This window comes from Asparagus officinalis, chromosome 3 (genome assembly GCF_001876935.1).
Source record: "Asparagus officinalis chromosome 3, Aspof.V1, whole genome shotgun sequence".
Lineage (NCBI taxonomy): Eukaryota > Viridiplantae > Streptophyta > Magnoliopsida > Asparagales > Asparagaceae > Asparagus > Asparagus officinalis.
Genome location: NC_033796.1, coordinates 588,678 through 611,438, shown reverse-complemented (window position 1 = coordinate 611,438; position 22,761 = coordinate 588,678). Strand labels below are relative to the sequence as shown.

Below are 22,761 nucleotides of genomic sequence, written 5' to 3'. Positions count from 1 at the left end.
GGGTGCGGGCTGTGCTAAGGAGGACGGTGGCGGTTGGTACCTTTTTTTTTAACTTGGCTCTGATACCATGTTAATATCAGAGATTTGGAGAAAAAGGAGTTATGAGCTTAAGGCCTCATACTCTGCTCTATATATAGTTTAACTGTAGATACAAGTCTGGTCTCATGCCCGATGTGGGACTAAACCACGTTATGTAACATCTCTCAACATGTATCAACACTATTGTTTTTCCATGTATCAAGCAATTAACAATGATGTAATTTATTTCTCATCTGTGAATCGGCCTTGTAATATGTGGTCTTATTTCACTTGAAGACACAGTGACATGCATGTGGGCGCGCGCACACACACACCATGGTTGTGGAAAGCAAAGTGAAGCGACAATGTGTCACTTAGGTTTTTTGGGGCTTAAGCGAGAAAAAGCATCAAGCGTTTTTTTTCTTTTTAAATAGGGATAAAATCAAAAATTAAAAAAAGGAAATATCAAGAAAAACACTAAAAAGTAATAAAACAATAAAAAGTTGGAGGAAAAAATTTGTACAAATGCATATGTGATATTTATCGAGATCCTAAGCAGGAAATAGATGTGTAACAAAACATAATTCAATCACACATTGTTAACAAAATATTATACACATTGTAATGCGATAAACTAATATGTAGTGGGCTATGTACATCGAATAGCCAAGAAGTTAATAACTTAATGTAAATTATGACAAGAAAATGTTATGGTGGCGCTTTTGTGTTTAGTGGTCGTTTTGGGATGCTTTACATGGCATGTCCGCTTTTGGATGGGCTTTTTCAAGTGGAAAGTGGCTAAGGGCCCAAAGCAGTTAAGCAGACGCTTAGTGACACTCTTTATAACACTTACACACACGCATACACGCACACACGCACACAGCTGCCAGATATCAAACATGTCATGTATGGATGATTCGTCATTTTGAACTTAGTCTTGAAATATGGAATTACTCTTTATCAGGATTCTTCTTCCGGAGCTGGGGATGGCAGTGTATCTTTTAGCATGTGCGTGCTATGACTTTGCATATGGGAAGAACTACTACTACTTCTACATCTTCCCACAATCCATTGCATTCCTCATCATGGGTCTCGGTTATGTTGGAACCTTCATCCCCAACTAGCAAGAAACACTTACAATATAATGTTCAAAGAAACATCAGTGCTTAATCTTATTTGAATCTGTCATTCTTTTAGTGATCATGGCACAATGCTACTGCATCACAAAAGAAATTCTAACACTGTGATGTTTTCGCTTGATATTGCCACAGGTGTGGATGTATAAACTTTTGTAATATTCTTATACAAATGTTGCCTATTAGATAGGAAAATTATTTAATGAAAATTTCCCAAGAATAATTTCATAGTTTTGATCAACCTCTCTTGTTATAGTATATCATGCATATTCGTATATTAATTTGCAATCTAGGAAATGTGTGAAGATATCTATGTCCATATTCCAATGTGTTTGAATATATTTATGTGGATTTTGTGCATCATATGTCTTAGAATTCCCATGAATAGAAATGGATGAGCTACAATGTAACAAGATAATGTTAAGTCCAAAGCCTATCTGTTGATTGAGCTACAATGTAACAAAATAATTACCTTCTTGTAGGAGCATTTGTAATTTTGTAATTGCAATACCTTATTCAGATGGTCCTAACAGTGCCATCGGATTTAATAGAGCTTTCTTATTATAGGAACTTGAAGTTTTCCCTTGCCAGGTTTGTCAAAACGAACATCGAACAAAATTGGATAGGAAAGAAAACAGATCATCATTAGATAATTCAAAAGCAAATGTGTATCCTTGTCATATAAATCACTTGCTAGAATAGGGGCATGCAACCTTAACGTTGTAGCAGCAAATAGCATAAATTAATTGACATCTTATGGGAATTCCTGAATAAGTCATGAACAACATGTTTCAAATTCCGGAGTATTTTAAATGGTTTAGTCACATGTAAGATTTGTTATGACTTGTGTAAGCAAAGGTAAGATCATTTACAATTTGAGATTATCAACAATTTGTCGAAATTATGATTATACTTTTAAATATATATCAATTTCTTCTTTTTCAGCCTCTCTTCTATACATTTATTTGATCTTCGAGATTTTTTCCCTTGTTTCTGTATTTACTTCTTAATATTTATTGTTGTAGGCATTAAGGTCTCAAATAGTTTGTTCTGCTCTTGATTTGTAAAGTACAATACAGGGGGTGGTTGGAAATTTATTGGCTATAATGTATTGGTTGCTTTGGACATATTTTGTGCCATATACATGATTTTATTTTCCTGATATGATTTTAACAATTAGATAACCTTCATCTTTGCATATGGTTATATTTTTATCATATAAAAAACACATGGTTTGTTGTCAATATTATCATACGATGAACTATGCAGTAATTTTCAATTATGTGAAGCCCCTGTTTAACTATCACATATTCAATGGAATGCCCTTGGAATCTCTACTGCTGAACATCCGTCTTAATAAATAACAATTACACATGTATTCTTTTCTCAAGTCCTTAAATCCTCACTCTTTTACTTGCCATTTCCCCCCTATGTGCAAACATTTCCAACTGCATGTTAAGAAATGCATTTACTTATCTACGTATGCAGTCCATCCTTTCTTTCTATGATGCAGAAGCGTGCTGAAAGCTAGATCAAATTTTCTACGGAATGCCATTGTACACATTTATCTCCCTTTACACATATGATGATTTTCCTCTGTAAGGGACATAGAAGATTGTTATGGGTTTTCTCTTTTCTCCAAAAGGGAGATAGAAGTTATTTATGGTTTTTCTCTATCTCCCTTTACGGAGAAAAACCATCGTACGTGTACTAATGTCTTTGCTGTATGACTCATCTAATCCTTAATTTTACTCCTTTTGCTTCTTTGCAAGAAAACACATGTTTATCCTGCAAAATGATGAATTTGATATTCCAACGAGTTATATTTTAAATGAAAATGATTTAGGTTCATACTCCTTTTCCTGTTAAGGAAACCAGCTAATATTCCAGCAGAAGATTCATGAATGCCCACTTTCCTATTTGATAAAGCAGGAACAAACTTTTATAATTTTAATTTTAAAATAATTTTTAAATCATATTTCCCATGGATACCTCCCATCTTTGTCATTAAATGCTAGAGAAGATTTTCTAGAAAGGAAAGTATCTGAATTAACTATCTTAATTAATTTTATTTAATACTTACTAGACTTGTAGTATGCCAGTGGGAATCTTTGAGGCAGGATTGTGTTTAAATCTTCTGTATCTTTTTCATCTGTTGTGAACGCAACAACTCCTTGGTCCTGCTAGTCTTTAGTAATGGACCAAACAGGGATAATGCTGGTTGAGCTCCGAGCAACTACAGTGGCTCCAATGCTGAGGCTCGCTGTCTCACTGTGCCTCATACTCTCAGTGATGCTGATGATCGAGAAGGTGATGATGGGTGCCGTTAGTCTCTTTGCAAAGATATTCCGGCGCAGGCCAGAGAAGATATACAAGTGTGCGCCGATAAGAGATGATGAGGAGATTGGCACCTCAGCCTATCCCATGGTCCTTGTCCAAGTTCCGATGTATAATGAAAAGCAGGTGAAGCTCTATAACCCCTTGCATCTAATTTTGTGTTAACTCCTTGTTATTTTCTTTAGTAGAGTTGGTTAATTTTGCAAAATTCTGAGTTGCAGGTGTACAAGCTTTCAATTGGAGCTGCATGTAGGATCCTGTGGCCGTCTGACCGAATAATAATCCAAGTGCTTGATGATTCAACTGATCCTGAAGTTAAGGTGAATAAAAATTATTATTTTTTTCTGTATAGTTTAGTTCCATATTTTATACCTTTTTTCTGAAGTATTTCTTAAACTGCCTGGAACTGAATACATTTGAGTGTAAGTATCACGAGTCCAGACAATAGGATAGGAGGTGAGTTTCAAGCTGTTTCCTTCATCCAAGGCAATGTGCTGAGCTGGATGATCATGTTTACCTTGTAACAGGGAGGAGGTGAATTCATTTTCCATCTTCATTTGCAAAAAATCTTATGGACCATAATTTTGTTTTTAGAAACTTGATCATTGTGTACTATATATTTTTCTTATGTTTATCTTTAGTTTATAGGTGTTTGCAGTCGCAGGTAGGAGCTGTTTCCTATTCCTGGTGGAAGATTGACAGCTTCTCCACTTTAGCATGTCATACACCTTATGCTTCATTTTAACTGCTCATAATATTATCGTGATCCTAACCCTGACTAAATCTTAAATTACGGGCTTCTCCGAATATGCTACAAAACGCGTTTTTGATATTGCCTGTGTCTTGACGGGCCTCAATTTTTCATGCTTGTACTATGACTTTTTTTTTTGAAAAACAATAACGTCTAAGGATTTAAGATTGCATCATAAATTGTAACGTCAGGTTTGGAGTAGAAGCAGATATCGAAGAGAAAAATAAAGACAGATTAATCTGGCTCAGCTTGGTGTTCATTGTTAGAATATAACTCTATATCACTCAGCTCTCACAGTAACATAAATTTTTGTGGTGGTGAGTACTTTAAGTTAATATAATAGCCACTCTTGTCTAATGGTCAGAAGGACACAAAAGCAGATTAAACAAAATACAGGTTTTAGCCCATAAAGAGTATTAAATATAGATATATCTCTCTCAGTTCTTACCATAACTTCAGAGATTTCATATAATGGTAGTGGTTATTTAATGCCTAGCCTTGCTTTACATGGGTTATTTTTCTTCTGTAGTCCATTCTCAGCATGCATGACATCCCTCAAAAGAAAAGGAAAAAAGAGGAAAACCTTGTATGACTCATTTAGGTATTTGGGTCTATATTCTACATAAAACAATGTAAATTTGTGGGTGGGCCAAAAAAAAAGAAAGTGCATGCTCCACCTTCTTTAGTTGAAACAGGACCTTCAAGTTTCCAGGGATGTGTTTTTGTGCGGGATAAGTGCTTTGAAGCTCCTGTATTCTTCTCTTTTTTGTTTCTCTTTTCAGTTACAATTTAGACTACATTCTTGCTTTGTGAATATAAGTCTATTTTCAGAAACTGTGAGCGTACAAAATGTCAGCACAATTACTTCATCTCTTGTGTTTCCACTGGATTGTCAACTTGTTAAGTTATTTTTAGAAGTTTTTGGTTCTTGCTGACACATTAATTTCCCCTCAATGGTAGACTCTAGTGCAGCAAGAATGCAGAAAATGGGCTATCAATGGCGTGAACATTAAGTATGAGATAAGGAACAACAGATATGGATACAAAGCAGGTGCTTTGAAAGAAGGGATGAAACACAAATACGTCGACGATTGTGATTTTGTGGCCATTTTTGATGCAGATTTTCAACCTGACTCTGATTTTTTGATGAAAACTATTCCCTTTATGTTCCACAATCCAGAAATAGCTCTAGTTCAGACACGATGGATATTTGGTGAGTACATTTGGTTCTAAAATAGTATCCTTTTGTCTCCAAGTATTAGTACAGCATGCATATACTTTCTCTGTGAATCTATGTAGTTCTTGTATATTTTTTGTATCCGGAAGATAATTCAGATTTCCCTAGAATATTTGATGGCAGTATCTCAACTCATATTTTTTTTTACTTCCAATCAAAGATGAATTGGGGGATCTTTCTGGTTTCATAGACATAAATTGTATAACCTACAAGGTAGGTCTCTATGCACAAGAAGTGCCCTTTTAAGTTTCGTGGCATGGTCCTGTATTGCTAGGTGTGCCTTGACTAGAATTTAAGTTGTTCCTATAGCTAAGAGAGTTATGGTTGCATATAGCTTGAATGATGCTATTGATGCTGACATAGATGTATGTCTGACATAGATATATGTCGCTGACATAGATATATGTCACATATGTTTATGCACATTTATCTTCTTTTGCTTTCTTAAGAAAATTTAGTCAAAATCTAACTTCTGAAACTGTTTTTGTAGTTAACGCCAATGAGTGTCTAATGACAAGGATGCAAGAGATGTCAATGGATTACCATTTTAAGGTTGAACAAGAGTCGGGTTCAACAATGTGCTCCTTCTTTGGTTTCAATGGTAAGCAAAATGTGTGTGGAATGTCTTGTGATAAGTAAATATTTAATTTCTATGTGAAAGGTCCGTTCATATATAGAATTTGAGTAAGGAATAGTTTCCCTCTCAAGATGATTTGTAGCAGGAGTCCTTTAAGGAAAGGAGGTCTTACTGTTCATTGTTGGCTGGGAATACAAGAGGGTGATAATTTGGATAAAAGATGAAAAAAGGAAGTAACAACATGTGTGACACTAGTTTAACTTTTTTCGTCTCTGATGTAATGTTACAGCTTAATCTATTGGTGGCGTGGAAGCAAATAATACAATTTTTTAGGGTGAAAAGAATGGTGAATTTGAATAAGTGAATTTTTTAAATCTTTAAATTGAAAGAACATCTGAATCGAAGTTCATTGCTTATCAAATTTCAAATAAATTTCAGTCCAGCAAGTTGAATCCAAATATATCACTGTAGGAGCGCTTATATTTCAGTAGGCTCGTTCTAAAGTTCATTCTACATAACTTTTGAGGTGAGGAGGGGTTAGGAAAAAAGCAAGAATGTGAGTCTTTTCATTATAGGAACCGCTGGTGTCTGGAGAATATCGGCTCTGATAGATGCAGGAGGTTGGAATGACCGTACAACTGTAGAGGATATGGATTTAGCAGTTCGGGCAAGTCTTAGAGGTTGGAAATTCGTATACACAGGCAATGTTAAGGTACTTATTTTGTATAATATAAATTATTACATGAACTTTTGATTTCATTTCGAGCGTAAATTTTCTTGAAATGGGAAATATAAATTAAACGAAAAGCAAGTTGCATGTTAAAAGTGATTTCTGTTTGGCGTGCCTTGCAGGTTAAAAGTGAACTGCCAAGCACATTCAATGCTTACCGAAATCAGCAGTACAGGTGGGCTTGTGGACCGGCCAATTTGTTTAGAAAAGCAGTAAGAGAGATTCTGAGGACAAAGGTCAGCATGTTCAACTCTTTCTTGAATATATAATACGCGGTTTAAATAAAACGTGAGAATAAGTTGTCTCCATTTATATGGGAAAAAGAATGTGCCTCATATTACAATTTTATCATCTTTTATTTTTGGAAGCCAATAACATCATAGTTTTTTTTTGGGCTGACTGAATGAATGAGTACCCGAACTTTAGGAAGTGGTGGGTACATGATAGGTTGTGGTATTCATGTACTGTCTGTGCTTGTTGTTTACCTGTGTTTTTATCGTGCTGATTAGAAAGGGATTTATAGTATAAACCTTTTAGCAATCACTACACAATTACTGTGTGGAAATAATGGATATATGAAGTGGCAACTAGTTTTTCTAAATGAACTGCCAATGGACAAGAGGCAAGGCTCACCTTGCTAGTCACATCGGATATACGGGCCTCGTCACCTTTATATCTTGGTAGCTCATTTGACAAATGAGCCAGCAACTTATACCAACAAACCTTTACTATACTGATATACTAGTTTTGTGTTTGTTTAATGATAATTAGTTTCTGTGATACCTTTGGTATTTGTGGTCTGAATATATCTTGCAGAAAGTGTCTGTGGCGAAGAAAATCTACATGCTGTACAATTTCTTCTTTGTTCGAAGGATTATCGGCCACCTCATCACTTTCATGCTGTACTGCGTTATAATACCGGCATCAGTGTTTGTCCCTGAGGTTGATATTCCAGATTGGGGGGTGGTTTATGTTCCTTCAATAATTACAATTCTAAATTCAGTTGGAACGCCAAGGTATGAACCTTATTTGGCTATACATTTCCTGAAGCTCGAGTTAATACATGATCAATCGTTCATTAATTCATAAAGTGTATCGTAACTTGTGCTCACAGATCCATCCACTTATTAATCCTCTGGGTCTTCTTTGAGAATGTAATGTCTATGCATCGGATGAAAGCAGCTATAACAGGTTTACTGGAGGTAGGCAAAGTGGATGAGTGGATTGTGACCGAGAAGTTAGGGTCGGCTCCAAGGGCAAGCACCATCAAAGAAGCAGCCAAAAGATTTAAGTGGATGATCACGAGAAGGTATGTTCCTCTTGGATGTGTTCTCTATAAAATATCAAATTGATTCAGCTCTCAAATGCCTTAAATAGTCTGGAATAATCCTGACTTGAAATTGGCATTGGCTATTATTCTCCTCTAGGCTTCTCCTTCCGGAGTTGGGGCTAGCAGCATACCTCTTTACTTGTGCCTATTATGACTACAACTATGGAAGGCGTAAATTCTGCTATTACATATTTCCACAATCACTTGCATTCTTCATCATGGGTCTTGGATATGTTGGCACCATTGTCCCTAACTTGTAGGAGGTCGAAAGTACAGCGGAATATTGGGGACAATGTGATTACCGTCAAGTCTACCTTACGATTTTGAGTGAATTGTAGTATTTTCTTAGTAGTTGAGTGTGAGTGAAAGTAAATCGGAATGCGAGGAATAATATAGTTAGCATCAGTTTTTTGCTACCTTCTTTGTCCTCCAGAAGGTGATCATTTCCGGTAAATGAGTGTTATCCGGAGTCGATTGGTAGCAGAATCCGGCTATATATTACAAACGATGGTGATTCAGAGGATGCTCTAAATTTTTAGGATTGATCAGCCAATAGGCATATCTTTCAAGTTCTCTTTGATTAGCTACAATGTAGTTTTATACATGTCATCTCCAATCAGATTCAGCTGCATAGGCTCATAGGAGATCCAATGCAAGGAAAAGATGCATCAACGAAGAAAGAAGAGCTTTTTGTTTAAATGAACATGTACTGCAATGCATTGCTCAACGTTTCCAATTGTATTGCTTGGCATACACTTTTGCCTTTGTTTAGCTATGTATGCAATAATTCAGAAGCCAATATAGATTGGACAGAACAGTTTATTGACATTTGTTTACTTTTCCCTACTTCATGAGAGCTTAATTATTTATTTATTTTTCAGATTTGCAATATTTTTCATCTTGAGATAAATGTACTGTAATATTCAGGTTATACTTTTTTTTTGGGGGGGATACATGGAAGATTAGATTTTGTTTTGTTGTGCATGATTATTCTCTCAAATACTCGGATAGAAACAGGATCTATGTTTCTGTTTAGATAAAGAAACAGATTGTAAATTTAAGGAGCGCTTCTCCCAACTTGTGACTCATTAAAAAATATTATTCTGGAATACCTAATTTAGAATTTGATGGTTATGCAAATGTCACCTTTCAGACCCCACTCCTTTTTTTATCTGATCTGTTTCTGAAGCTGTTATTCTTCTTATTTCAAATAAAAGGGTAGAGTTGGAATCTCAAACAACATTGTTGATTGATGAATCACGTGGGGGGATCACATGAGTCCAGCGGTTAAATGGATGTCTCATGAAGTGATGTGGTATGAGGAGATAAGGATTGTTCAGCGGGTTTTAACCACTGGTTGCTACCCACAAGCCCACCTAAAACCGCGTTTTCTCCTGTTGGGCCTATAAATACCTAGTTTTTCTAGGTTTTTGTGTGTGCGAAGGAAGGAGGAAAAGGTACAGAACAAAAGAAAAAGGCGGCTGAGAGCAAAGAGGGGCTGGGTGCAGGTGAAAAGCAGGGCAGCGTACAGAGGTGTTTGGCGGCTATTCACAAAGAAAAAGCAAAGTCCTTTTGCAGCTGTTCATTGATTTGTGTATCTATTTGAGAGAGTATTTGTGTGAGGGATCTGAGAGTTTATGAGAGGGTTTAGATTGAGTGATTGTAAACCCTAGTTGTGTTCTCTCCCTCTAATAGTATATCTCCCCCTCCTTGCCCCGTGGACGTAGGAAGTTTGCCGAACCACGTAAAATTGGTTTGTTTGAGTTTGTGGCCATTATAATAGTTTTAGGATCCCTCGATAGGTCAGTCCTAGAACTGATGAGAGGAAGAGCCGATATCTCACATTGTTGAGATATCCGCTTCAGATTCTTGTCTCCTTGGTGAGACGGGAATTCTTATTAGGATCTTTCTCTATTATTGTGCACCAGAAACTCTGCCGAAATTTTCGCTGCGCACAACAAGTGGTATCAGAGCCCAGATTTCAGATCTAGGGTTTGGTTGGAGGAGTAGATCAATTTGAAGGCTCGTTTAGGGCTTCGTTGGTGATAAAGGTGGGATCTTTTGGTAAAGACTCTATCTTTTTAGTTTTGGATCTATTCTTCGTTCATTGGTGCGTAAGATGTCAGGGAAAGAAGGTGCTTCGGGTGTCGAGGGAGGTGCTTCTGGCGCGAAGACCATTCAAAGTCTGAATATCCAGTTTTTGAAGATAGATGTGGAGAAATTTAATGGCACAAACAACTTTGGATTATGGAAATACGAGGTTTTGGATGCGCTGAATGCGCAGAATTTGGAGGATACCTTGGAGTTAGATGGCAAGCCAGATGAGATTGAAGAGAAGGTTTGGAAAAAGATGAATCGAATGGCGTGTGGTGTGATTAGGTCTTATTTGACTCAAGATCTAAAATATGATGTGATGAATGAGACTTCTGCGAAGAAGATTTGGGAGATTCTCGAAAGCAAGTATTTGACCAAGAGTGTGGAAAATCGCTTGCATTTGAAGAGGAGGCTTTATCGTTTCCAATTAAAGAAGGGAACCTCCATTAGAGATCACATGAACCACTACACGAAACTTCTTGCGGATTTGGCGAATGTGGATGTCATAATTGAGGATGAGGACAAGGCGTTGTTGTTGTTGAGTTCCTTGCCCGACGAGAAATATGAGACCTTCGTTCTTACTCTGATTAATGGGAAGGCATTTGTTGTTGAGTTCCTTGCCCGACGAGAAATATGAGACCTTCGTTCTTACTCTGATTAATGGGAAGGCATCACTTTCGTATAGTGAGGTCACTGCTGGTTCTTACTCTGATTAATGGGAAGGCATCACTTTCGTATAGTGAGGTCACTGCTGCACTTGTGAATTATTAGCTTCGAAAGAAGGATAAGGAGGCTTCAGTTGAGCCGGTAGCAGAGGCGTTGGTCGTAAGAGGGAAGAATCCGAACCGGAAGAATTGGAAGTCACAGTCTAGAGTAGGGCATCCTACAGTTGGAAAAGATCAGTGTGCTTGGTGCAAAGAGACTGGTCATTGAAAGAAAGATTGCCCAAAGCTCGACGAATGGATGAAGAATAAGCAGAAGGAAAAAGGGAAGCAACCATCATCAGAAGCAAATATCGTATCGGATGGTAATAATTCTGACTCTTCTATTTATTCGCTTTCTATTAGTCCTACATGGAGCTATTCGGAGGAATCCGAGTGGATGTTGTATAGTGGTGCGACCTATCATGTGTGCCCTAGAAGGGAATGGTTCTCCAGTTTTGAGAAGCTGGATAGTGGTGTGGTGTACATGGCTGATAACCGTGCATGCCAGATCCTTGGGATAGGAAGAATTCGCATAAAGATGTTTGACGGGACTGTTAGGGAGTTAAATGATGTGAGATATGTTCATTCTTTGAGGAAGAACTTGATCTCAATTGGAGCTTTGGTTGGAGAGGGTCTGAATGTTCGAATTAAGGACATGGTTCTCAAGATTGTGGAAGACTCTCGGATTATGATGAAGGACGCCAGGAGGAATAACCTGTATTACTTGACTGGAGGTATAGTGGCAGGTGGAGAACTGGCGACTTCTATTGATTCGACTAAACTGCGGCATTTGGGGCTTGGTCATTCCAGTATTGATTCCTCGCATAGATTGAAAGAGGGTGCGAAGACCTGTAGTTTGAAGTCCAGTGAACATGTTGATGTGAGCAAGAAGACCGAGGTGAAGTGTGGCACCTCTATTCACCGTGCTAATGGTCGTTCTAAAGGAGTTCACGTGGATGTTTGGGGGCCTTCCAAGGGGGCATCATTGGGAGGTAATAGGCATTTGATTTCTTTTGTTGGTGACTGTTCTAGGCGTGTTTGGGTTGCAACCAAATCCCCTTTAGAGAAATTCCTAGTAGTATCCAACAGATTGAAGAAGTGTGTGATAGACAGAAAGGTGAAGGTACTCTATTCTGGTGGGAGATACAAGATGGACCTGTTTCTGTATTGGAGCCGAGCTCACGGCATTTCGAGACACTTCGTTGGAAAGGAAATCTTGCGACAACTAGATAGAGTGACAAATTTAGAGAACCGTGCCTTGCTGGAGGAGGATCGGTGTTTGTTGTCAAGCAATGGTCTGCAGAAGAGTTTTTGGACAGAGGCTTCGACATATTTGGGTCATCCTATTAAAGAGTTGTCAACTGCTGTGATTGGAGGTAAAAATCCATTGGAAGATAGGTCTGGTAGTGTCACTTTGGTTGAGGCTTCGATGAGGAAGCTAATTGACTCTCAGCAAGTGGAGAGTTTTGGACAGACCTTAGAGGTATCGCAGCGGGTGGAGAGTGATGCTACTCCACATTGGGTAGGGATTTTCCCACATACTCCAGGTCATTCTGCATTGGTTGGAATTCCAGCTGAGGTGACACAGCGTGGAAGTCATTTTGCAGATGATGAGTTGGGTTTTGAATCGAGTGCAGCTGGCAGACATAGTTTGGATATGGCCATTGGTTCGCCTCAGGTGGAGGTGTTTGAGGCCATTGGAGGTGCTATCAGCCGTAGAGTTGATGATATTGGAGAAGGGTTGCGAACTCTTCTATTGGATTGAGGTCGTTAGCGGCCATTTGGGTGAACTACGTAAGGTTTGATTCCTTGGGCAAGAGGATACGTAGGCAGTCTTTATGATGCAGCCATGTTGGATTATTTGATGGGGGGTGAGATTGATTTGGTGAGTAGATACCGACATTTGGGTGAGTGTTCGCACTCCCGTTTGGGTCTCGACTTGTGTGGATGGAGTCCGTTGTCATGAGTCCGTTGCCGTGGCGTACTGGATGCAACAAGTGGGACATTTGTTTTGGTTGGTGTCGGCTCAGTTTTGGGAAAACTTCACCGAGGTGGAGAATTGTTGATTGATGAATCACGTGGGGGGATCACATGAGTCCAGCGGTTAAATGGATGTCTCATGAAGTGATGTGGTATGAGGAGATAAGGATTGTTCAGCGGGTTTTAACCACTGGTTGCTACCCACAAGCCCACCTAAAACCGCGTTTTCTTCTGTTGGGCCTATAAATACCTAGTTTTTCTAGGTTTTCGTGTGTGCGAAGGAAGGAGGAAAAGGTACAGAACAAAAGAAAAAGGCGGCTGAGAGCAAAGAGGGGCTGGGTGCAGGTGAAAAGCAGGGCAGCGTACAGAGGTGTTTGGCGGCTATTCACAAAGAAAAAGCAAAGTCCTTTTGCAGCTGTTCTTTGATTTGTGTATCTATTTGAGAGAGTATTTGTGTGAGGGATCTGAGAGTTTATGAAAGGGTTTAGATTGAGTGATTGTAAACCCTAGTTGTGTTCTCTCCCTCTAATAGTAGATCTCCCCCTCCTTGCCCCGTGGACGTAGGCAGTTTGCCGAACCACGTAAAATTGGTTTGTTTGAGTTTGTGGCCATTGTAATAGTTTTAGGATCCCTCGACAGGTCAGTCCTAGAACTGATGAGAGGAAGAGCCGATATCTCACCTTGTTGAGATATCCGCTTCAGATTCTTGTCTTCTTGGTGAGACGGTAATTCTTATTGGGATCTTTCTCTATTATTGTGCACCAGAAACTCTACCGAAATTTCCGCTGCGCACAACAAACATAATTTAAGTTCACCCCTATTCCCCTTATAAAACTCCCAAACAAGATATTATATTTGCCGTATCTTTCCTTTCCCCAACTTACATTTCCTCTCCTACCCTTTAGTAAACTCCCAAACATATCATTATATCTGGCGTTCACTAATCTCAATTAAAAGAGAATATGGGTATTTTTGACATAAGAGATCTTTGTTTCATTGGTCCTTAATTGCTGTCACTTTCAGTGGCATATTGATGCATTTTGCATAAAAAAAAAGGGTAATAGCTATTATGGAGGGATTCCCATGGCTAATTATCACTCACCGATAAAATAAATCAACTCAGCTGGGCATGGTTCCGGATTGTTTCGGGTAGGGTCTCGATTGGCGAAAATCCATGCTGGATGAGGGGGTTTAATTGTTCTTTTCGTCAGGAGAAAAGGCAAAAGAACACGACTTTAATTTTTTGAAATTCCGAAATTGCCCCTTCGGTAGTTTATTTCTCAAGTCTCCCCCGAGGGGGTCCCAAAGTTCGGGTCCAAAATGAATTATTCATGTTCTTGGTTAAAATTTGTGGTCCAATCCAACAGTCACCAAATTAGGAGCCCTCACAATTGTAGTGCATCGCCGTTGTTTTGCCCGTACGCTTGCTAGTGTAGAAAGAAAATTGAGAGAGAGAGATATTGTTCATGAGCCATGTCAACCTATTGTATAGATGATAGGTTTGAGTACAAGGCAAGAAATGCGTATGTTAAATGCCTGTAAACAAAATAAACTAAACTCGTCTAATGTTCATTCTAACAAGCAGTATTAATTATCTTTGGAAAAATGAGTCCTGCCTACCAAAACAATTTGACACGCATGCATGCTACCCATGGATCAATTGGTCATTGGCTGCATTTGTTCTGGTGCTGAGAGAACATCCCTTGTACAACTATTTAATTCTTCTACGTCTAAAAGACTGTAAATCGCTTTTTTTGTCTTAACCCCACGAGAGAAGATGTCCTCACTCGGCAATATTGAGCAGATGCAAAATGATACTTCCTGTTGGGGATTCGAACACACAATCGAACCCGTGCCCTTACGGATCTTGTGTTAAGAGTTTAACAAGTAGGAAATCACAACAAATTAATAAAAGAAAAACTTGCAGGAAAGAATAATCAAATCAGAGAACACCAGATTTAACGAGGTTCGGCAAACGTGCCGACGTCTTCAGGAGCCACACCACAAAAACTTAATTAATTGAAGTAAATTACAATGCCCACAAATATGTTTTTATCTCTCTGAGATCTCTCTGAAAGAATCCTCTTAAAACCCTCTTTTTCTATGTTGCTATTAACCCTAAAACCGTTTAGGTATATATAGCATACTGGCCCAAAACAGTTTCCCAAACGAATCAGGAAACTGGAAAAACCGATTACGGTCAACCGGACCATGTGTGTTGGTCGATTGGCCAGAAAGCAGTTTCTTACAAGGTTTTCGTGCACCTTTTTGGTCGACCGATTGGTCATCCTCGGTCGACCGACAACACAGCTTTGGTCGACCGGCCAGAGCATGTTCCTGAGTTCGTTTTCTGCAGTCTCTTCGGTCGACCGGATCTCCTCAGTCGGTCGACCAACCCGCGATTTTTCAGCCTCGCAGAATTGTTTCAGGTTTCGTTCTTCACACGACCAAAACCAACACTTCCTTCTTTGTATTCTCTCTCTTTTGATTTTGTGTCATTCTGATTAATGTTTTTCAATTCCCTAGAGGGGCCTTTAGTTTGATTGTCAGCATGACATGATCGAAACTCCAGCCAGCGTCTGACCACACTTTAGTTAGAATTTCACGAGCAATGGTTCACCGCGAGTAAAACACAGCAGCATCGCATCCTTCTGATATGAAATGTGTGCACCTTCTAAAACATTATGCCAAGATTAATCAATCATCATCCATGAGTTTTCTCAATCACTAAACAATTATTATCAATTATATATGCTCCAAAAAAGACAATAAGATTAGAGCAATTATACCGAAATAATGTAGGAGTCTCACCGTGTTCAGATCTCACACATGGTTTTTTTTAAAGTAGGCACTTCTTTGTAGTATAAAAAGGCCAAAACCACAGAGGAGAAAGTCGCACCCATAGCCTTCTCTCTAACTAACACGTTTATACGAGTGGAGTTTGAGAAGAAGGCTAAGCTACTTAATGGAAGGTACTAATACTACTACTGTCTTCTTTAGTACCGACTTCTACTTCATCGCATGTGAAAAAAAAAAAATCTTAATGTTTCTCTTCGCTACTAACATATATAGTGTTGGTTTTGTTTCAAACAATGTAGCCAAATTGTCTCGGGTGCTAGTCCTTGTGGCTAATAAGGGATACGAGCTTCTTTTCTCTGTGGCGGAAATTGACTTCCATGAGGGGATATGGTTGATATGGTGGAAGATCAGAGAGAAGGTGATCATTCCAATGGTGAACTTTGCTGTGATCTTGTGCTTGGTGATGTCGATAATGGTGTTTATTGAAAAGGTATCAATGTGTGCTGCGAGCCTGTATGCTAAGGTATTTCGGCGCAGGCCACAGAGGATATATAAATGTGATCCTATAGCGGGGGATGAGGAGACCGGAAACTTAGCTTACCCTATGGTTCTCGTCCAAGTTCCTATGTACAATGAGAAGGAGGTGAGGTCGCATCGTTCTCTCATGAACTCTCCTCTCCTTGTATTTTTTTCAACCAAAAGATAGCATGGATTTGTTAACCGGAATCATTTGTCATAGTTAATCATCAACTAATATGATGAGCAATTCAAAACGCAGGTGTACCAGCTGTCTGTAGGAGCTGCATGTAACATATCATGGCCTAGCAATAGGATCATAATTCAAGTTCTCGACGATTCTACAGATCCAATCATCAAGGTTTGAATTTTACTCAATTATCTCTCTCCCCCGAAAAACCTTTTTAGCGGTCCCTGTGCTGGAAATGATCGTTGTTTTGTATCTAAAAGTTTTTAACCATAATCATGTAACAATCAGACACATTTATCATATTGCCCCCACCAAGTTAATCAAGTAAATGGTCTACATTCTCCGATGTTCGCGTTATTAGGGGTGAGATTATGACTGGTGCAGTACATAAACTAGAGTAGATGGCATTATTTAAACACCTATTGGCAATTTTTAATAGCAGCTGGAAAATCCCTGTATCATGCACCGCATTTAAATAGAAGTGGGGTGAAATTTTTTAATTAATAAATATGAAGATTTTAGCAAGTTCCAGCAGTTAAACATTTTTAGCTGTCTGGATTTCTTTGAATTAGTTTTAGCAGTGATTGACTAGGTAAATATTTGACTTCATCACTCTTCTTGCTGGGGACTCTGGAATTATTCCCCACCTGTCACGGCTCACGTTTCGCTGATGAGCATATGCTTCTGTTTTTAGACATCTCTAGCCATTAATTAAATTGGATCTTGTCAGTTGGATTAGTTAGTTGACAAAATTAATCACCCACTTGTTTACTAACACAATTAGAAATTTGAATAGCACCAATATCCAAAGCTACTTAGCTGCTTACCTCTTCTCAACTTCCATATTAAACCATTTAGGATGTTAGGATACTTGAACTCCAGACTTCCTGTACAACTGCGCAGGCTTCAGAATTGTTCTACGTAGAGGCTCTACTAATTACTCGATTCTATATATCCTTTGATTACAGGAATTGGTGAGAAATGAGTGCGAGAAGTGGCTAAAGAAAGGAAAGAATATTAAATACGAGACGAGGAATAACAGGAACGGATACAAAGCAGGTGCCCTCAAAGTAGGGATGACATATGATTATGTGCAGCCATGCGAATATGTCGCCATGTTCGATGCTGATTTTCAACCTTCACCCGATTTTCTCATGAGAACAATCCCTTTTCTTGTTCACAATCCAGATATTGCTCTTGTGCAAGCTCGCTGGAAATTTGGTGAGCTTACTAGTAAACTCAAGAAGCTGCCTAGTTTTTTTTTCGAATTTAAATACTGATCGACCTGATAATATTTCTGTTAATGCCAACTTGAGCAAATAACTATTCGTTCAAGCTAGATGTATCGAGAATGCTATCTCTGAGAGATGCATGTAAAGTCACTGGAGAACTGATTATTAATTTTCTTCAATCATTGTATCAAACGTTGCATAATTAATCCATCACGTGCGAAAACGAATTATGTCAGCAGATACTTGCTATTTGTAAACTATTAAATCAGGTAAGCAGACACGCAAGCTAACAGCTTATAAACAATTACACATAAACCAAGCTGTTTTACGAGTCAACAGGTATGAAAGGTTGTTACAGTATATATTTACTTTTGCAAGTCCACTGTTATGCTTTAGTAAAGTAACAGAGTAAAAGGATCTCATACCTTTACGGTAAAGATAAACACATCACATTTAATCAACAAATGATTTATCTCTTTGCCATAAGCCTATTTCTAAATGATGCTCATGATACCTTTTTCTCTTTTTCTTTTTCAACTCCCTGGTGTTGCAGTAAATGCCAATGAATGCCTAATGACAAGGATGCAGGAGATGTCAATGGACTACCACTTTAAGGTGGAGCAAGAATCAGGTTCATCGACTGTCGCATTCTTTGGTTTCAATGGTAAGTGCCTTCAAAATTGTAATGGACACCAAGGGAGTACTCTGCTGTAATATTACTAAACTTCAGCTGTGTCATCAAAAACCTACCTAAGAATGATGACACTCACTTCAAAAGAGTATGGTTACATAAGTGTTATGACAACAATTTGAAATAATGTGAAATGTTAATGTCAATTAATTTGTAGAGTAAACATTAAATGTTAATGTCAATTAATTTGTAGAATAAACATTATCCCTGAAATGTGGCTATAGGAACTGCTGGTGTTTGGAGAATCCAGGCCATCAATGACGCAGGAGGATGGCAAGATAGAACTACAGTAGAAGACATGGATTTAGCAGTTAGAGCAGGGCTCAAAGCCTGGAAGTTTGTTTATGTAGGCAACGTGCAGGTAAAACTTTAATCTGTCTGCGTATTTATGCTAACCTAGCAAAATGTTGATTACAAAGAGCATCATGAATCCTGTTTTGGGGATTTCTAGGTTAAAAGTGAACTTCCAAGCACTTTCAAGGCCTATCGTTATCAACAACACAGATGGTCATGCGGACCTGCAAATCTTTTCAGAAAAATGTTATGGGATGTTATTTATGCCAAGGTTTTCCCTTCTCGTTGTATTTAAATTTTTTTTCACTTACGTTAAACTTTACATGTTGATGACAGAGAGCTAGTTTACTTGTTCACTCTTTAGAACCTTGCTAGATAAATATATAGATCACAAGAAATATTCAGTTAACCTAATATTTTACCTTCTTGGTGCAGAAAGTATCCCTGTGGAAGAAATTCTACGTGATCTACAGCTTTTTCATAGCCCGAAGGATAGTATCACATACTGTCACATTCTTCTTTTATTGTGTGGTGATCCCTTTTTCTGTGTTCTTCCCCGAAGTTGAAATCCCAAAATGGGGAATGGTTTACCTCCCAACAACCATTACTCTTCTCAACTGTGTTGGAACTCCAAGGTTAGAAACTTCATGTTTCTCATCCTTCCTAATCATAGCATACAGCAAACAATTTGAAATATCCTTTCTACAAATCACTTATAAGGTTCTCGCTTTCTTCACTTACGTGAGGACTAATTAACTGTCCTTCTGTCTCAGATCTATCCACCTAGTCATCTTCTGGGTATTGTTTGAGAATGTAATGGCCCTGCACCGATGCAAAGCTGTCTTCATTGGCTTATTAGAAGCCGGGAGAGCTAACGAGTGGGTAGTCACTGAGAAATTAGGAGACCTACTGAAATCAAATTCAGCTGCAAGTATCGCTAAGAGATTCCAAAGCAAGTTTTGGGAGAGGTAAACATGTTCCCCTCTTTCACATCTACGATGCATCTTGCCTATGGTACATAGACAGTGTCAGGGAGTCTTGATAATGATAAATTAGTTGGGAAGTCATATCCAGTCTTTAACATTTAAGAAGTTGTAGTTTTACTTATTTATTTTTGCCCCCCATAATCACTGATTGTAATTGAAGTTATGGTCTTCATTCCTCAGATTTCATATCTTGGAGCTCGTAGCAGGGGCGTACCTAGTATTGTGTGCTCTCTATGACTACGTCTATCGTGATGACTACTACTTCATCTACATCTTTCCTCAGGCTATCTCATTCATAATCATGGGATTTGGTTATATTGGCACCATTGTTCCTAGAGACAAGTAGAGGCAATATTGTGGAGACCAGTATCACGCAACCTCTTTTGTCCTTCTTCATGCTTTGATTCTTTTTCCCCACCCTGGATGATCCACTACAATTGTTAATATGGCATATAATAAAAGATCCCATGCGGTTGACACAAGAGTTATGGTTGGACAGTGCGATAATTATCAGACAAACAGTAGTGAATGGATATAAGTTCATTTGTATTTGTTTGTCTTCCAAAATGTCAGTACTATAATTTTTGTAGCAGGTGGCATCTTAAGCCACAGAATGTGTAATTCAAAGTCTATCTGAATAAGATAAATCAAGTTGCCAGTTTGCTTTTTCATTTCGTGAGAACAAAGTGGCCAGAGTATTAATCACTTCGTGTATTCATGGGAGATCTTCTTTACCAGTCTTTATTCCAGTTCATCAAAGGGATGCTCCGGGGTCGGACATTCCAAAATAGAAAAGTACATTGGTTTGCTTTCAGTCCATACCACAGTCACGCAGGAAATATTTAACGGGATAAATTCTTCAGATCCTTTCCCTCGAGACCTCTTGCTGAAAAAATCCCCAAGTATTGAACCAGGTTGGAAGGCTTAAAAAAAGTTTAACTTGCTTAATGTTGAACGGGGACCAAGAACAATAACTGTAAAGATGATGTCCATGCTTCATTTGTTGAGCTAAGCGAAAATAATCTGCTTCCTTATTTCCAGGTGAAGATTCTAAATTTCGAAGTGTGAGAAACAATTCAAATTTCACAGATTCTGGCTCAAACTATGAACTTTCTTACCTTTCTCACATGATTGCTAAGTAAGGTTTCACACATTTTATGTTGCATGCTTAATAAACTATTGAAGTATCAACCTATTTAGCACATGTACATTGATTATTTTACCATTTGTACCTATGATTTCTTACTCAGCCAACATCATAAGCAACACAATGCTCAAAACAGCCTTTAAATGTATATGTTGATAACGGTATTGGTTTTCATTTTATTGATATCAGTGTACTGGTTCTGAAATTGGACGATTTCGACAAAGATTGATTGGAATTATCAATGCATAGGATAAGTCTGTTTAATCAAATGTTTTTTCCTTCAACACCGTCAAATTGTATTTTGCGCTTTAAACCTCAGGTATCTTGCATTACTAGTTATTAGAAAATATCAAATCGGATTATTTGTCATTTATGAAATATCAACGCTATTGGCCTTGATTGACTTGCTTAAAATCTGATATGATATGGTCAATACGTATCAAATATCAGCCTATACCTCAAACCTTAGTCATCATTACTCATTAGCATACCTTCTTTTTGCAATTAGAATGTACATTCAGTATTCACACCAGCAAGGGCTTTCACGTGAATTAAAGTGAGTATTTATTACTGAAATCAAATTAAAGAATGTAGTCTGATGTAGGAAATCAGTGACTCAGACCTAATCAACCTGAAGGAGAAGAGTAAGAACAAACGCAAATCAAACAGCTGGGCTACATCTAGCAAAACTGGAATTTGAACTAAATGGTACATTTCTCTATGTATGACAAAAGTAAAATACTTCATCTTCTATCACCTTCTTACCGTCTCGTGTTCTTCATCTTTCTATAACTAATTCACCAATGCATGATATGTTAATACGTGCCAAAAAATGGAAGTCATACTTTGATCTCATCTCACATAGTCGCATTGCACTCTCCATCATGCCAGTTAGCGAACAAACTGCCGTCCTAAGATGAAGGGACAAATTGAACGGACAAGGCACGAACTTCAAGAGATTTACTAGAGAAATTTGTTAGTGTGTCTCTCTCGAATCTTATTATAGATAAGGTTACAAAAATAACATAAATTTTAAGTTTAATGTTGCACCCTGTGATATGTGGTAATCTAGAGAGCTTTTGCCAGGTAGAAAAAGGATGAGAGTGATGATTTTCAGCTGTCAACCCTAAACGGCTGATTCTTACTCTATCTGATATATTGGTTTCAAAGTGAGAGGAAAGGGATGACAAGGACTGTTTGATGTATTTCTACTCTGCATATTAATGTATCAAGAAAGGTAAAAATTTATAATTTTGTTATGGATGAAGAGCATACAGTCAGTCGCCATACCCTGCCCCATGATTGCTATGATGTAGCTTAAATATTTAATTTTTTGAGAAATATCTTACCAACTCACAGGGATGGAACCACAAATCTTCTTGTTCTAAGTCACCTATCTTATCATACAACTCTCCTCCATTGCTAACAGATATCATCAACTGATAGCTTTCCTCTCTAATAGTCAGGAGGAGGTTATCTATTAAGGGCAATCACTAGGTCCACATTTGCTCCGATGTCTTGAAACAAAGTGTTGGAAGATCTAAATAGGAGGTAAAGGAAAGATGTGCATGCATGAAACAATTTAGTAACAGGGCATATGTTTGTTCTCAATTATTGTTGCATCCTCTTTCCAGATGTATTTTCCACACTTCTCCACTAACACTGCATCTTGTCCATTGTCCTCTACCACACCAATCTCGTGCATGTTTTGACACCAAAAACTCATGTTGTCAATCGCCTTAAAAAAAATATAAAACACCTCTGTAATTTTTCACCAAGCAATATTGTGATGAGGCTGGGGACACTTTTCTTGGACTTGAAGATGCTGAAATTCAGCAGCTTTACACCCACCTAGCTATACTAATCACCTAACTCTAATAGTGTTTACCTACCCTAAATCAATGTTATAAATAACCCCCAAGTGTTTGTATTAGATCCATCCCAGTAGCAGAGAGAGAGAGAGAGAGAGAGAGAGAGAGAGAGAGAGAGAGAGAGAGAGAGAGAGAGAGAGA

The 22,761-nt window shown here is 38.2% G+C and overlaps 3 protein-coding genes across 3 annotated transcripts in view; all 3 read left to right on the top strand.

Moving 5' to 3' along the window:
- Positions 1–1,395, top strand: part of LOC109832429 (probable mannan synthase 11) — a 9,575-nt gene extending 8,180 nt beyond the window's left edge. Inside the window, exon 10 of the mRNA XM_020399796.1 lies at positions 983–1,395. Coding sequence (XP_020255385.1) covers positions 983–1,142 — 160 coding nt within the window. The 3' untranslated portion in view covers positions 1,143–1,395. The remainder of the gene's footprint in view (positions 1–982) is intronic.
- On the top strand, positions 2,975–8,962 carry LOC109832553 (glucomannan 4-beta-mannosyltransferase 1-like). Its single transcript, XM_020399894.1, has 9 exons — positions 2,975–3,617; positions 3,713–3,811; positions 5,203–5,455; positions 5,970–6,080; positions 6,632–6,768; positions 6,909–7,022; positions 7,603–7,802; positions 7,901–8,095; positions 8,214–8,962. The coding sequence occupies exons 1-9, from the start codon at positions 3,351–3,353 to the stop codon at positions 8,374–8,376; spliced, it is 1,539 nt and encodes a 512-aa protein (XP_020255483.1). The 5' UTR covers positions 2,975–3,350; the 3' UTR covers positions 8,377–8,962.
- On the top strand, positions 15,797–20,273 carry LOC109832552 (glucomannan 4-beta-mannosyltransferase 1-like). The gene is made up of 10 exons (XM_020399893.1): positions 15,797–15,866; positions 15,993–16,336; positions 16,472–16,570; positions 17,368–17,620; positions 18,185–18,295; positions 18,547–18,683; positions 18,774–18,887; positions 19,052–19,251; positions 19,390–19,584; positions 19,783–20,273. Exons 1-10 carry the CDS (start codon positions 15,860–15,862, stop codon positions 19,946–19,948), a joined length of 1,626 nt encoding a protein of 541 aa, XP_020255482.1. The 5' UTR covers positions 15,797–15,859; the 3' UTR covers positions 19,949–20,273.

Excerpts from the sequence above, each read along its gene's own strand:
- LOC109832553 (XM_020399894.1), top strand. The coding sequence starts at position 3,351 with ATGGACCAAACAGGGATAATGCTGGTTGAGCTCCGAGCAACTACAGTG. Across the intron at positions 3,812-5,202 it reads CAACTGATCCTGAAGTTAAG|ACTCTAGTGCAGCAAGAATG; the intron begins GTGAATAAAAAT and ends CCTCAATGGTAG. Across the intron at positions 8,096-8,213 it reads AAGTGGATGATCACGAGAAG|GCTTCTCCTTCCGGAGTTGG; the intron begins GTATGTTCCTCT and ends ATTCTCCTCTAG.
- LOC109832552 (XM_020399893.1), top strand. Across the intron at positions 17,621-18,184 it reads GCAAGCTCGCTGGAAATTTG|TAAATGCCAATGAATGCCTA; the intron begins GTGAGCTTACTA and ends CTGGTGTTGCAG. Across the intron at positions 18,888-19,051 it reads GGGATGTTATTTATGCCAAG|AAAGTATCCCTGTGGAAGAA; the intron begins GTTTTCCCTTCT and ends TTCTTGGTGCAG.